This window comes from Tupaia chinensis, unplaced genomic scaffold, assembly GCF_000334495.1.
Source record: "Tupaia chinensis unplaced genomic scaffold, TupChi_1.0 Scaffold000165_2, whole genome shotgun sequence".
Taxonomy (NCBI): Eukaryota; Metazoa; Chordata; class Mammalia; order Scandentia; family Tupaiidae; genus Tupaia; species Tupaia belangeri.
The window spans coordinates 3,659,325-3,672,713 of NW_006159640.1; the positions used below are offsets into that span (position 1 = coordinate 3,659,325).

Here is a 13,389-nt window from a genome sequence, read left to right on the forward strand (position 1 = left end):
CAAAATTAAAAAAAAAAAAAAAATCAACAAAAACGAGGCCCAGAAAAAAGACCAAGTCTGGGGGAGGAAGAGTTACTCTGCTCTTTAAAGCTCCCAAGTCTGGAGTTGGTCGGTGGTGCAGTTCCAAGAGAGGCCAAAGGCGAGCACCAAGGGGGTATTCAGCTGTCGCTTTCAGGCCCCCCAGGAGTGTCTGTGGTCGGGCTCAGGGAGCTGGCTTCAGCTGCTGTTCCGCAGGTCCTCAGTTTACCAAGGACTCATTTGCGTCCCCATTTGAAGGGTTTGTTCAGGTTTACTTCCGTATTTGTGTTTTTGTACATGTGAGTGCATGTCCACATCTGTCTATGTTTGTGCAGGTGGGTCTGCTGTAGGGTGTGGGTGAGTGCGTTCACATATATGTCTGTGTGTGTGTCTGTGTGTGTCTATGTGTCTGCGTGTGCATGTCTTCATGGATCTGGGAGGGGAGGAGTTGGGAGATAGGCTGTGCTCTGGGCTGGAGCTATACCCGGGTAGTGGAGTGTGAGTGGGGCAGCCCGGTGCTGTTGAACCCTGCGGCAAAGGTGTTATAGGGGTGCAATGTCTGCAGCCCTACCAGGGAGTTGGGAATCATAGTGATGGTGTTAGGAGTCATGAGTGGAATGTCATCAGGGGAGCGCCGCAGGGTTAGGGTGTAGTCGGGCAGCGCTGTGAGGCGCAGTGTGTCATGGGGGGGACCGGCCTCACACTCATGGTGGGTGGGGCCCAGCTGTAATGCTGCCAGCTCCTCCTCAGGAGCAGCTCCCAATTCAGGGGCTCCGGCTCCCCTCTGAGGGCTAGGCTGCCGCAGGGGCTCCTGGCGCCGTTTGTCCTTACGGTAGTAGAGGGCAGCAAAGGCCAGAACATTAAGGAACAGGAGGGAGGCCCCCACAGCGATGGTGACACTTAATTCAGTGGAGTAGTCACGAGGGTTCTCCACCAGGAGTGGCCCTGCGTCCTGGTCCCCATTCCAGGACCCCTGGGCGTTCTCGTTGCTGTAGGCAGGTGAGATGGCTGGCCGCTTGGTGCTCCAGGTCTTGCCGTTGGGCCTGCGGGTGATGTGGGAGCTGTGGGTGGTATCCGGGGGCGGCACTTTGGTGGTCGTGGATGTATAGTGGAACATGTCATGCAGGTTGTATAGGTGGGGCACCAGGTGTTTCCAAAAGGCCACCTTAGTGGCCCGGTAATGATCTCGGACCCTTGGCTTCAGTCCGATGTGAAGGTAGAGCTGGTCTCGGGGGTTGTATTTGGACCAGGCCACTTCCTCAAAGCGATTGGCCTTGGTGTGAATGAACTTGGTGTCCTGGGGGACCGGCTTGTTGGGATCCCTGAAATACCACATGGAAATCTGAGGTCACCACTCTACCTGAATACGGAAAGCACCCAACATGCTTCCTCTCACAACCACCCCTGAACCTCTTCTGCAGTCCAACAATTCCCAGTGTTTCCGTCTTTTTCAGCGTCCCTCCCTCTGCCCACACTCCCTTCTTCCCCAGGTGGGCATCATGGAAACCATTTTCATCCCTCTTCGTACTCATCCTCTAAGATCAGGGCATAGGCACTTTTCCTTCTCATATGCTACTGAGCATCTGTCGATCTTTTCAGCTGTCTAGTTTGGCCAAGAGCCCTCTAAAATCTCTTTCTGGATGTATTTTATTCCTATTTCACATGGCCTTTGAAGAGCTAACCTTACATCCCATAGTTCTGCCAGTAACTCTCACTCCTGTTCAGTCCTTATGCTGACCAAATTTTGAGCCTTGATCAAATTTTCAAAGGAAAGAGAGTGGCACAAAAGACCAAATAAGGGAAGGAGAGAAAGGGTTACCAAGAAAGATTTTGGGGTTATCTTTTTTTTTTTTTTTTAAAAAGGTTTATGCCTTAGGGCACATGCGCTTGCTGAGGAGAGAGAGAGAGAGACAGAGACAGAGGGAAAGTGAGAACTCCCCCCGCCCCCCCGGAGGAATGGCCATGCTGCAATCCCTTCTCCTCCATTCTCCTCCTGGGATCTCGGGCATTCACGCACACGTGCCCAGCATGATTTTCAGGCCACTGGGTCCCGGACTTGAACCGTGGTCTGCCATGTGGGAGTCCAGTGATGTAACCGCTATGCCATCTGCTGGCCCCTTGGGAATATCTTAGGAAGGGAGTTGATGGAAGAGGTTTAGAGTAATGGGGGGCCACGCTGAGGTCCCAAAGAACCCCTCTGATGTTTTCCTTACCCGGTCTTGGCAAAGTTGGTCCAATAGGTCATGACGACAGCACTGAGCATGACATCATTCTTGGAGAAGTTGCAGGGGAATAGGTCAGTGGGGCCTACCATAGGGACACCAAAAACGTAGGGTACTTCATCCCCATGAGCTGCATCTGACCAGGCAGGTTTCATGAGGCTCTGGCAGTGATGGTAGAAGGCGTAGAAGTAGGTAGGTGAGCCATAGCGGGCGTGCAGATCGGCTGTCACCACCGAGGGCTCCACCCACTGGTGGTCAGTGAAGAGTGCCACCAGTGTTTTACGGCGGGTCTCAGGGTTGTCACGGTCTGCCCAGTCTGTGTACATAAACTTGATGGTCTCCCGCAGGGTGTCCTTACCCTCAGGATAGCCATACAGATTGTCCACAAAGTTGGAAACGGAATAGTCAAAGTCAGTGCCAGAGACACCATCCTCAGGGTCCACCACCCCTTCCACAAACTTGAGACCCTCACCCTGGTTCACACCTAGCATGATGTCATAGTTGAGAAACTCGCCCTGTTCCATGAGGATCTCAGGATCATCAGGAATGACATCGCCATCAATCACAGGACCAAAGGCCACATGGTAGCGGGCTGGCTGGATGTCCTGCTCTACCAGCTCCTTGGCGCTCTTTTGCCGAAGACAGTCCACCATGTCCACAGTGTCTAGCACGTTACAACCCACTTTGTCTGCCAGTAGGCTGGTGTATTTCACGGGCTGGTAGTTCACAGCCCAGCTGGACAGAGCAGAACCACTTTGGATGATGGCCCTCTGGAAAAGCCCTAGAGAAGATAGGCAGCACCAAGTCAGATCTGTTGTGCCACACGCAATCATAAAACACCTCATTCCTTAATCACCGAGGCTGGGAAGGAGGAGCGACTTGTGCCAGGGCATGATGAGCCCCTGCTCTGGCTGATCCCCAGCCTGGTTCCTCCATTGCTACCCTGTCCTGGTAGGAGGGTTGGTGACTTGGGGGTTAAGGAAATGTCAGGAAGAATTAACCCTTTGGGTCCCAGACATCAGCCTCCTTATGCTCCTTCTCTTTATCTCTCCTTGTCTTCCCCTCTTGCTTCCTGCCCAGCTGGGCCCAGCTCTGTGCCAGCACACCACCAGGGAGCTGGCACTTACACCACAAAGGGGTCTTTTTCATGAGAGATGAGAAATGCAAGCAGGAGAGAGCCCCACATTCTGGGAGTTTGGGGAAGGATCCTGAGGGCAAAGGCCTTGGGGTCTGAGAGTCTCCAGGGAACGTGCCCTTCCAGTCTGTAGTCTCCACAGAGATTATCCATTTCCTGAAGCTACTGGTGCTTCAAATCCAGGTTTTCCCCTAGCTGAGAGAGAGCCAACTCCCCCAAATTCAAAAAGATGATTCTTTCCCCTCTAGGAAAAGAATGGTATAATTCTCTTCCTGGCCCCAACATTCCCAAGGGAGAATTTGGCCACACACACACATGCACACGCGTGCACGCACGCACACACACACACACACACACACACACTTCCATTTCTCTAAGAGAAAGGCAGTTTCCCTGGGCAGAAAGAGAGGGAGGGAATATAGATTACTACTGAAGAGAGAGCCATGCTTTTCCAAAGATTATTCTCCATGACTCAATTATAGAAAGACAGAGAGAACGCATCTTTAAAGAAGCCAGGCCTCCAGAGACACAAAAAAAACCTCACTCCAGGAAGGGCTTCCTCCTGGAGTCCCCAGTCAGAGGAAGGGCTGGTCCACCTTTCAGACAGAGGTACCCTCACAGTCAGCCACTTCACCCTCTTTGGAGGAAAAAGGAGAGATTCCTGTTCCCACTGCTATCACCTAGAAACACGTTCTCCTTAAAGATGCAGATCCCATTTTAGTCTTCCCTCATCAGAGTAGTCCCTGGAGGGGCAGGGACAGAATTTCTGTATCCGAGAAGGTGATTCTTCTCTCTCTAAGAGACAGCCTTCTTACAAGAGAAAACTGAAAGTCTTCTGGTGGGAATATCACTAACTCATAGGCGGTTGATTTCAACAACAACAACAAAAATATGTCCTCTGTCACAGATTTCCTTACTTCAGAGAAAGGCACTTATTTCAGGAAGATCTTTTCTTCACGACATGCGCAGCTTTGCCTCTCAGAGACAGAATGTTCTCTACAGTTTAGAAGTGAAGAGAACAGTTCCTGTTGAGCAAAAAAAAGGGCCAATTGGGGCCCTCCGAAGGGTCACTGACAGAGGGACCCATAGCCAGGGGAGAGGCTCCAAATGCAAGTCTCCTCTGGGTGAGTTGGGCAGCCTGGAGGAGGTCTGGGGCCCAAACACAGGCCATCATTCCTCAGAAGGAGTCCACCTCGAAGGGTACTGATTCTCACTTCAGACTCCCCTTCCTCTCAGGAACATTTCCCCTCTTGTACAGATTTGTTCTTCAGAGAGGAAGGTATAGAATGAGTGTTTCTTATGTCTAGAAACTAATTTATACCCTCAATCTCTATCCTGAAATAAAGTTTCTTTCCCATACTAAGAGAGTTCTCCTATCCAAAAAAAAAAAAAACAAAAACAAACCACTATTGTCCCTTCCAAAAGAGACACTCTACTCCCTCTCTCCCAAATAAGAACCCCATCAGAAGGAGACTCTTCTTTTTATAAGAGGTAAATGGGATTCTCTCCTCCCCTTGCTCACATTGGAAGAAGTGCTTCTTCTCCCTAGAGAAACATTTCCCTTCTACTTCTCCCTAAAGAGATACTGAGCTGGTGAAAGATGGTTGGTTGATTCCCCTGGCACTCCTGGGGCATGGAGCTAGGCATTCCAGAACCTGGATGGCCTGGGACTCAAGGTGGGAAGCCAGCACTTATCTAGTTCATGTTTTTCCCCAAGAGCTACTCACCCTCAGAATGATGTGACAGTGTGAGGAGGCTGACACAGGATGCACCGATGCCTGAGCCAAAGACGGTAATACGGCGGGGATCACCTCCAAAGAAGGCGATATTCTCGCTCACCCAGCGGAGGGCCTGGATTTGGTCAAGGAGCCCATAGTTGCCCTTGGCAGCCTGATCTCCAGTGCTCAGGAAACCTGGATTCAACAAAGGGCATGAGGACAGTGAAGGCAGAGGGATGGAGGCTTTAGGTTATGGTGACAGGCAGAAGTTGGGGGAGGTGAGGGCCGAGGATGAGCATGCAATGTAGTTCTTTCTATCTAGCTAACATAAACTGTCACTCCTTTCCACAAGGTCCAGTGTCATCAATGTAGGAAGGGTTGGCTCCCTGCCTCCCATCCACTGCCCACTTTTGCAGGAGGGGTCTCCAGACCACTTGAAGTGAATGCCTCCAGGTGGGAGGCTTAGACTGCAGAAACTGCAAATGGCCAGAACTCAGCATCTTCTACCGTGTTGAGCCATCCCATGACATTACTGTAACATCTGGCAAGATACAGTGGAAAGATCAGGGGTCTTGGAGTCAGAGAGTCCTTGGTTTGAATCCAGGCTCTATCATACCCTAGCCTTGGGCAAGTTATTTTAAATTGCTGGGCCATAGTTTTCTCTCCTATAAAAAATGGGGGATAAAAGCACCTCATAGGATTCTAATGAGGATAAAATGAGCATAAGCATCTAAAAAAATAGTCAGCACATTATAAATCTACAGTTACTTCTCTTTCTTAATTTTTTTTAAAAACGATAGAGCACACACACATATGTGAGAGAGAGAAAGAAAAAGAAAGAAGCACCCTTGACAAGGTCTAGTCATGATCCCCATTCCCAATCCTTCATCTCCTCAGGATCCTGTGTGCCTGTGTGTGGTGTTTTTGAGCCAACCTGAGGATCCAAATCCATAGTAGGCATGTGGCTTCCAGCCTTGCAGGGCAATGCATTATGGCTATGCTACAGTGGCTGGGCTTCTTTCCCCATTTTTCTCTCTCCAAAGGAAGTGAAGATCCCAAGAGGCAATGATCTCTAAGCTTTCTTTGCCATTCCTATACAAATGAGTCCATTCCACTTCTTTCCAGGGCCTCAGATGGCCCTATTCCCCTCATTCTCAGAGCAGGTCCTATTTCCCTTCCTCTAGGACCGACTGAATCAGAAACTCTGCTCAGCAATCGGCATTTTTAAAGCCCTCCAGGTGAGGCTGATGCCTGGTAAAGTTGAGCAACCACCATGTTAGACCATCTTTTTCATCTGGTGGAGAAATGAGGAAGTCAGTGCAGTGTGTTACCACAGAAACAGGTCTTCCCGCCCACCCATTGGGATTTGCTGATGAGGAGACATGTCACCATGGAGACTACCTTCCCACCCACCTGCTGGGATTTGCTGCTGTGGAGACTTGTTGCCATGGAGACTACCTTCCCGCCCACCTGCTGGCTATCCCACAGAGATGTCCTATATTCCCCCCACCCTGCTTCCATTTTAGACTGATCCTGCGGCCTTCTTTCATCTCTCTTCCCTGATCCTCAGGTCTCTTGGAAGACTTTATCTTCTGTCTTAGGCTTTTGGAAGGATTCTTTCCAGGTGGGTCATCGTAGTGCATTGGAAACCCATACTTGGATCAGTATTTTTTTTTAATTATTCATTTAATTTTATTTATTATTGTTATTATTTTGTTTTAATTTGCTATAAGGCATGTGTGCTCACCAGAGAGAGTCAGAGACAGAGAAAAGGAAAAAGGGAGAAAGGAAGCTGCCAGATCTGGGACTTAAACTGTTGTCGACCATGTGGGAGTCCAACACCTTAACCACCATGCCACCTGCTGGCCCCAGATCAGTATTTTTTGACGCCACACTTGAGAGCTCATTCACAGCACCTGGAATCAACTTTGTGTGAGGCCGTGTTTCAGGTAGCTTCCACAGCTCAGAGAGCTCTTTGGTTATCTTGGCAGTTCACAGGCAGAGGGTGAATTCAGACAGACTCAAGCAGGCACAAGACCTCATCTCTGTCTTTCTCCAGTCCCTCTGTACCTATCTTCTGCAAAAAAAGCTCATTTTGCCCTCTTCAAGTGTGTTATTAATTTACCTTCGGTACAATTAAGTGTGTAAAGTCCTTACCTATTCCTCCCAGGACTTAATCACAAGTCCTCTCTAGCCCCAGGTTCCGGGTGAGGAAACGAGAAGGAATTAGAAAAGTCCTGAATGAAGATGAATGAAGGAGCCCTTCTTTGTCCTGACAAAGGCGCCTGCTTGCTTCTCTTTTGCCTGACCGAGTTAGAAACTGAAGCTCTTCCTTCAAGTCAAAAAACAATGCTGACCAAGATCCAACCCAGCTGCCCAGACCTTGAAACCTTCTAGCAAAAATCACTATACGCAAGGCCAGCAGGTGGTGGTTAAGGTGCTGGATTCCCACATGGCCAAACATACTTTGAGTCCTGAACCTGGCAGCTAATCACACCAGGTGCGTGTGAACATGTGACTAAAATCCCAGGAGGAGAATGGAGAAGAGATTGTAGGCATGGCCATGTCTCAGAAATCATCCCTGAGGGGTGATTTCTCACTTTCCTTTTCCTTATCGCTCTCTCTGTCTCTCTCTGGAGAGCACACACACCCTATAGCAAAAACCTAAAAAACAAAACAAAACTGTATGCTGCTGCTGCTTTTTCTTTTTTTTTTGGAGAGATTTTTGCTATAGGGCAAGTGTGCTTGCTGTAGAGACAAAGACAGAGAGATAGAAAGTGAGAAATCACCCCCCAGGGAGGATGGCCACGCCGCAATCCCTTCTCCTCCATTCTCCTCTCAGGATTTTAGGCATGCACGCGCATGCGGTCAGCGTGAGTTTCAAGCTGCCAGATCTGGGACTTGAACCATGGTCAGCCATGGGGGAGTCCAGCAGCATAACCATTACACTATCTGCTGGTCCCTATATATGCTTCTTCTTAGTCTTCCCTCATTCCTCTCTACTTTATGCTTATCCTCTTTTCTCTCATTGTTTTTTAAATTCAGGAGAGTGTGTGCTTACATGGCGGTGGGTAGGGGGAAGACAGGCACCCCAGAAAGGGTCTTGTCATGCCACCATCCCCTTCCCACAGACCTCCAGCCTGTCAAGATCTTGGGTGCACGTGTACCAGGTGTGTTTTCAGGCCGACAGGATCTGAACCTGTGGTTGGCCATGTGTCTTCTAGTATTGTGGTTCAGTGTGCAACCAACTGTGCCACCAAGGCTGGGCCCTTTTCTCTCATTTGGGCAATAGCATACTTGGCATCCACCTTCGCCAAGGCATCATTCAGTGAATTGTGTCAAATATGTCTGTCCTGATCAGCAAGAAAAGCCTGCATTTGGATGTAGTCGAGTAGATGTCGCCAAAGTGTACCCATTTCCTGGGTTAGGAACAAAGACCTGAAGGGGCTGGGGGGAGGATTTGACCATCACTTCCTGCTCCCTCAGATCCCATGAGCCTCCAGATGATGGGCACTGAAGCATGTGGAAGATGCCGTGTCAACGACCCCTACTACAAGCAAGGTCCTACTTGAAAAACTATATCCAACAGGCTCAGGCAAACATGACTGACCACAAGCACACAAAACCTGGCAGTCTGGGAGAGCAGTCACTCACTGCGAGTTCCCTAGTAACTCCGTCATCCACAGAAACCACGTGAGAATAGAGGCTGAGATGCCAAACTTCATAAACTGTCAGAATAAATCTGAGCCAGTCTCCTTGGACCCAAGTTTATACTGCAGTACATGGTAAGCTGCTTGTCAACAGAAGACGGGGAATCTGGCAGGTTGTATCAAAACCAGATATTTGTGTCACTCAAGGCTTGACGTTCACCAGATTTTCAGTTTGCCCAGAGGGTACCTGAATAAGTCGTGGGATTAAATTCTAGACTCCCCTGAATCCAATTTGGCAAGTCCCCACTTCCTCAGCCCCAGGGATATCCATATCCTATAGCCTGCTGGAGTCCCTTTTTTTGTTGGCCCCAAGCCCAGCGGGGGCTTCTCGAACAATAGCTATCTCTCTGCCTGGAATTAGCTAGTGATGTTTTCAAACACGTGAATCATCCAAGATGTCTAGAGAAGCATCTTAGAGTGACGTGTCTGTTTGGGCTCAGCGCTCAGGAGAAGCCAATAGGAAGGAGGGTGAATGAATGCATGTAATTGGGGTTCAAATCTGGCCACTTGTTCTGAGATGCTTTGGGAAACACAGCAACAAAGCCTCAGCTACACAGCAAAATCCGCAAGTGTCAGGGACAAACCCATGTTACTATATCTGGTGCCAAGAGACAAAAACATCTTGTATGTGCCCAGAATCCAATCAGTGGCTCATTGATTATATTTGCGTTCCAGAACAGGAACTGAAGGGTACACAGGAAGGGGTGGGGAACTTCTGTCCAAATCTGTTTCTGACCTCTTTTAAATTTGGGGGAATATGAGGAGTCTTTATAACGTTCACAGAAAATGCATATTTTGAAAAAACAAAACAAAAAAAACTATGTGTGGATTTCAAACATTTTTTGCACCAAAATAAACTCGTACTGTAATTCCATTTTCTACAAACTTTTTGAAGTTCTCTTACACTATTTTGAGCCACTGCTTAACCCCAAAGAATACTACTCCTGGCCCCAAGATGTGATGTTCGAGGGTTCTTAACCTGTTTCATGGATGAACTTCAGGGGCTTCCAAAAATTGTTTGTATAAGCTTGTGTGTGTGTGTGTCTGTGTGTGTGTGTGCGCGTGTGCCCATGCACAGATACTTACACAAACATTATTCTGAGAGACAGTACATACCTTTCATCAGACTCTCATAAGGGTCTAAGACACCCCCCCCAAAAAAATATAAAAGGTTAAGAACTTCTGGTATGGAAGCTTAAGGATTCGAGCAGCTGAGGGGTGTGAAGTCATCACATCAGGGTGGGCCTACGGAGTGCTCACCAGCAGCCTTCTCTGCAGCCCACAGCTCCCAACGGACACTGTGCAGAGTTCGCGTCCTATGTGACATCCCTGTGCTCCTCAAATCCTCAGTCTGTCTCCTCTCTGCCTCCTTTCCCTGTGTCACTTTTGCCTTCTTTTCTCTCCTTAGTCCTCTTCTCTTTCTTCCTTTCTTTCCTCCCACTTCCTCTCTCTCTTTTCTTTCAGTAACATAAAACCAAATAATATGCTTAGTATTCTCTGTACTTTTCAATAAACCTTATAGAATAGAGATTTAGGTTTATAATTCTTTTTTTCTTTTTCTTTTTTTCTGCCGTAGGGTACATGTGCTTGCCAGAGAAAGACAGAGAGAGGGAAAGTGACAAATCACCTCCCAGGAGGATGGGGGGATTGGCCATACTGCAATCCTTTCTCCATTCTCTTCTCTGGATTTTGGGCATGTGCCTGGTGTGATTTTTTTCAATCCACTGGGTCTGGGACTCAGACCATGGTCGGCCATGTGGGAATCCGACACTTTAACCACCATACCACCTGTTGGTCCCTTGGGTTTATTATTTTTATAACATTTACCATTTAATTGTTTTATTTTATTTTATTATTTTAAAATAATTATTAAATTAAATTATTTCTTTTTAATTTGGCTGCAGAGAGACAGAGAGAGAAGGAAAGTGAGAAAGCAAGCTGAGGCTTGGGACTTGAATCATGGTCGGCCACATGGGAGTCCAGTGGCTTAACTACCGTGCCACCTGCTGTCCCAGGTTTATAATTAAAAAAAATTTTTTTTTGTAGTCCATCAGGTAGTGTGGTAGTTAAGGTGCTAGACTCCCACATGGGTAACCACAGTTGGAGTCCTGGACCCGGCAGCTTGAAAATCATGCTGGATATTTGTGTGTGCATGCCCAGAATCCCGAGAGGAGAGGAGAAGGGACTGTGGTGTGGCCATCACCCCAGGCCATCACTCGCTTTCCCCCTGTCTCTCTCAGGTGAGCACATGAGCCCTATGGCAAAAACTTTTAAAAAATTACTGTAGGGCATGTGCCCTTTGCAGAGGAAAGATAAGAAAAGAGGGAGGTGAGGACTAAGAAATCACCCCCCAGAGGGGATGGTCACACCATAATCCCTTCTCCTTTCTCCTTTTAGGATCGTGAGCACATGTGCCCAGTGTGTTTTTCAAGTCGTTGGGTCCAGGACTCAAATCGCATAGTTGGTCATGTGAGATCCTCCTGCTTTAACCACTAGGCCGTTGACTGTCCTGGGTTTATACATTTTAAAAGCAGTTGAGTAGAATATTTTTTATCACACTAAGAAAAGAAAATAACGTAATGAAATTACTTTTGGCCTTCAACTACCATGTACACGTCCGTGTATCTGTCTGTGATTACGTTTGTGCATTCATTACTCTTGAGGAACTGTGCAGCCCTAGTGTGGGTTTACAGCCACCATCATAGTACCATGAGATTCAGATCCCTCTCCTCAACGGGACAGAACAGGTCACAGGAGCCTTGCCATGATGTCTGCGGCAATGTCGAAAGACAGAAGAGCAGGGGCGGTACCATGAAATCTGAAGCCCATCAGACTGGGGAGAGACCAGGGTGATACCTGCACGCTTCATACTCGATGTGCTAGGCATCACCGAAGGGACACACACTCTGTTTTTCTCAGGGAGTATAATTTATCCAGTCCAAACTCAAAAAAAAAAAAAAAGGTGTCTTTCTATCCCACATAGTATTAAGGGTGAGTCAAAAGGAGAGTGCCATTCTGTGCATACAGCCATACCCAGAAGTGAAATGTAGCACCACGGCCTCTGGGATTGGAACTGGCAAAGCAATACAGTCAAGAGCAAGTTAAACTAAGGTCCTATCCCCCCCAATGGCCGTGGAGTAAGCCAGCACCCAGGCCCACAGACAAACAGCTTTGACCCTCCTCCCACACGCACTGGACCAGTGAGGGCAGGAAGTTGGCTTTCTCAAGCCGTTATGGGCCTATGGAGCCTGGGAGAGAATCTGAAAGGGAGCCAAGGCCCTGTATGATTAAGCACTCTCTGTGAGGCACTTATTTATCTCAAGACCTTGGCCACAGATAAGCATTGCTGGTCACTAAGGCAGGCATGAGATAGAGGGGCAGCCTAAATCACCAAAACAAGCACGTGCATGGCAGAGTATATGGGGGGAAGTGTACATGGTTGTGTATGAGAAAAAATCGCATGGGAAATGAGTGCATAATGAGAACGTATGTGGGAAGGAAGAAGGAGTGGGTACACAGACGGGGTGTGTAAGAATAGGGGATGCATGAGTTTGGGTGGAGGGAGGGTAGAGAGGTATGTGCATGTATGGACACAGATGCAGCAGGAGGTACCCGATGCACGTATATCTGTAGAGTGGGGTGAGGGAACGAGGACGTGTGTGTATTGGGCACACATGAAGGCTGCTGAGGTCTTCAGAAAGTTCACGGAAGATGCTTATCAGGAAAAAAAAACAACTGTATGACTCTAAACATTCTTTGACTCCAAAATAAATCCACACTTGAATTCCATCTTCCACGAGCCCTTTGAAGTCCCCTCGTATATGCAGGCTATGGAAAGTGTATATACACGTATATGTATATGTGTGGGTGGGTATACGTGTAGGGGGTCTACAGGTGTGTGTACAAGTGTGGTGCATGAGGTATGTGTAGAAGGGGAAACAGGTACATGGGGTGTATGTGTGCATGTGTGGTATTTGTGTGTGAGGTGGGGCAGTGTGGAAATACAGGTAAGGGTATAGGCATGTAGGGAGGGAAACTATTGATTTGTGTTTACAACTTCTGGTATGGAAGCTTAAGAGTTCGAGCAGCTGAGGGGTGTGAAGTCATCACATCAGGGTGGGCCTACGGAGTGCTCACCAGCAGCCTTCTCTGCAGCCCACAGCTCCCAACGGACACTGTGCAGAGTTCACGTCCTATGTGACATCCCTGTGCTCCTCAAATCCTCAGTCTGTCTCCTCTCTGCCTCCTTTCCCTGTGTCACTCTCACCTTCTTTTCTTCCCCAGTCCTCTTCTCGTCTGTCCATCCTTCCTTCCTTCCTTCCTTCCTTCCTTCCTTCCTTCCTTTCCCCCATCCTCCTCTCTCTTTTTTCAGTTCTGGCTGGTCTGATAATGTGAAACTAAAGAACACTCTTAGTATGGACAGCATATGTATGTATGTGTGCAGCATGTGGAGGTGTGAAGTGGATGGGGAAGTGGGGTGTGGATGGTAGAGGATAGTGTGAGTGTGGGTATGTGTAGTATGTATAGTGCAGATGTGGCTATGGAGATATGGGGAGAAATACATGAGAGAGAGAAAGAGAGAGAGA

General features: G+C 48.2%; 1 protein-coding gene across 3 annotated transcripts in view; it reads right to left on the bottom strand.

The window, feature by feature from the left end:
• Positions 1-6: 6 nt before the first annotated feature.
• Positions 7-13,389, bottom strand: part of NLGN3 (neuroligin 3) — a 23,786-nt gene continuing 10,403 nt past the window's right edge. For all 3 annotated transcript variants that reach the window (XM_006146129.1, XM_006146128.1, XM_006146127.1), the window contains 3 exons: positions 5,103-5,288; positions 2,232-3,021; positions 7-1,340 (listed from right to left, as the gene is read on the bottom strand). In XM_006146129.1, coding sequence (XP_006146191.1) covers positions 497-1,340; positions 2,232-3,021; positions 5,103-5,288 — 1,820 coding nt within the window. In that variant the 3' untranslated portion in view covers positions 7-496. The remainder of the gene's footprint in view (positions 1,341-2,231; positions 3,022-5,102; positions 5,289-13,389) is intronic.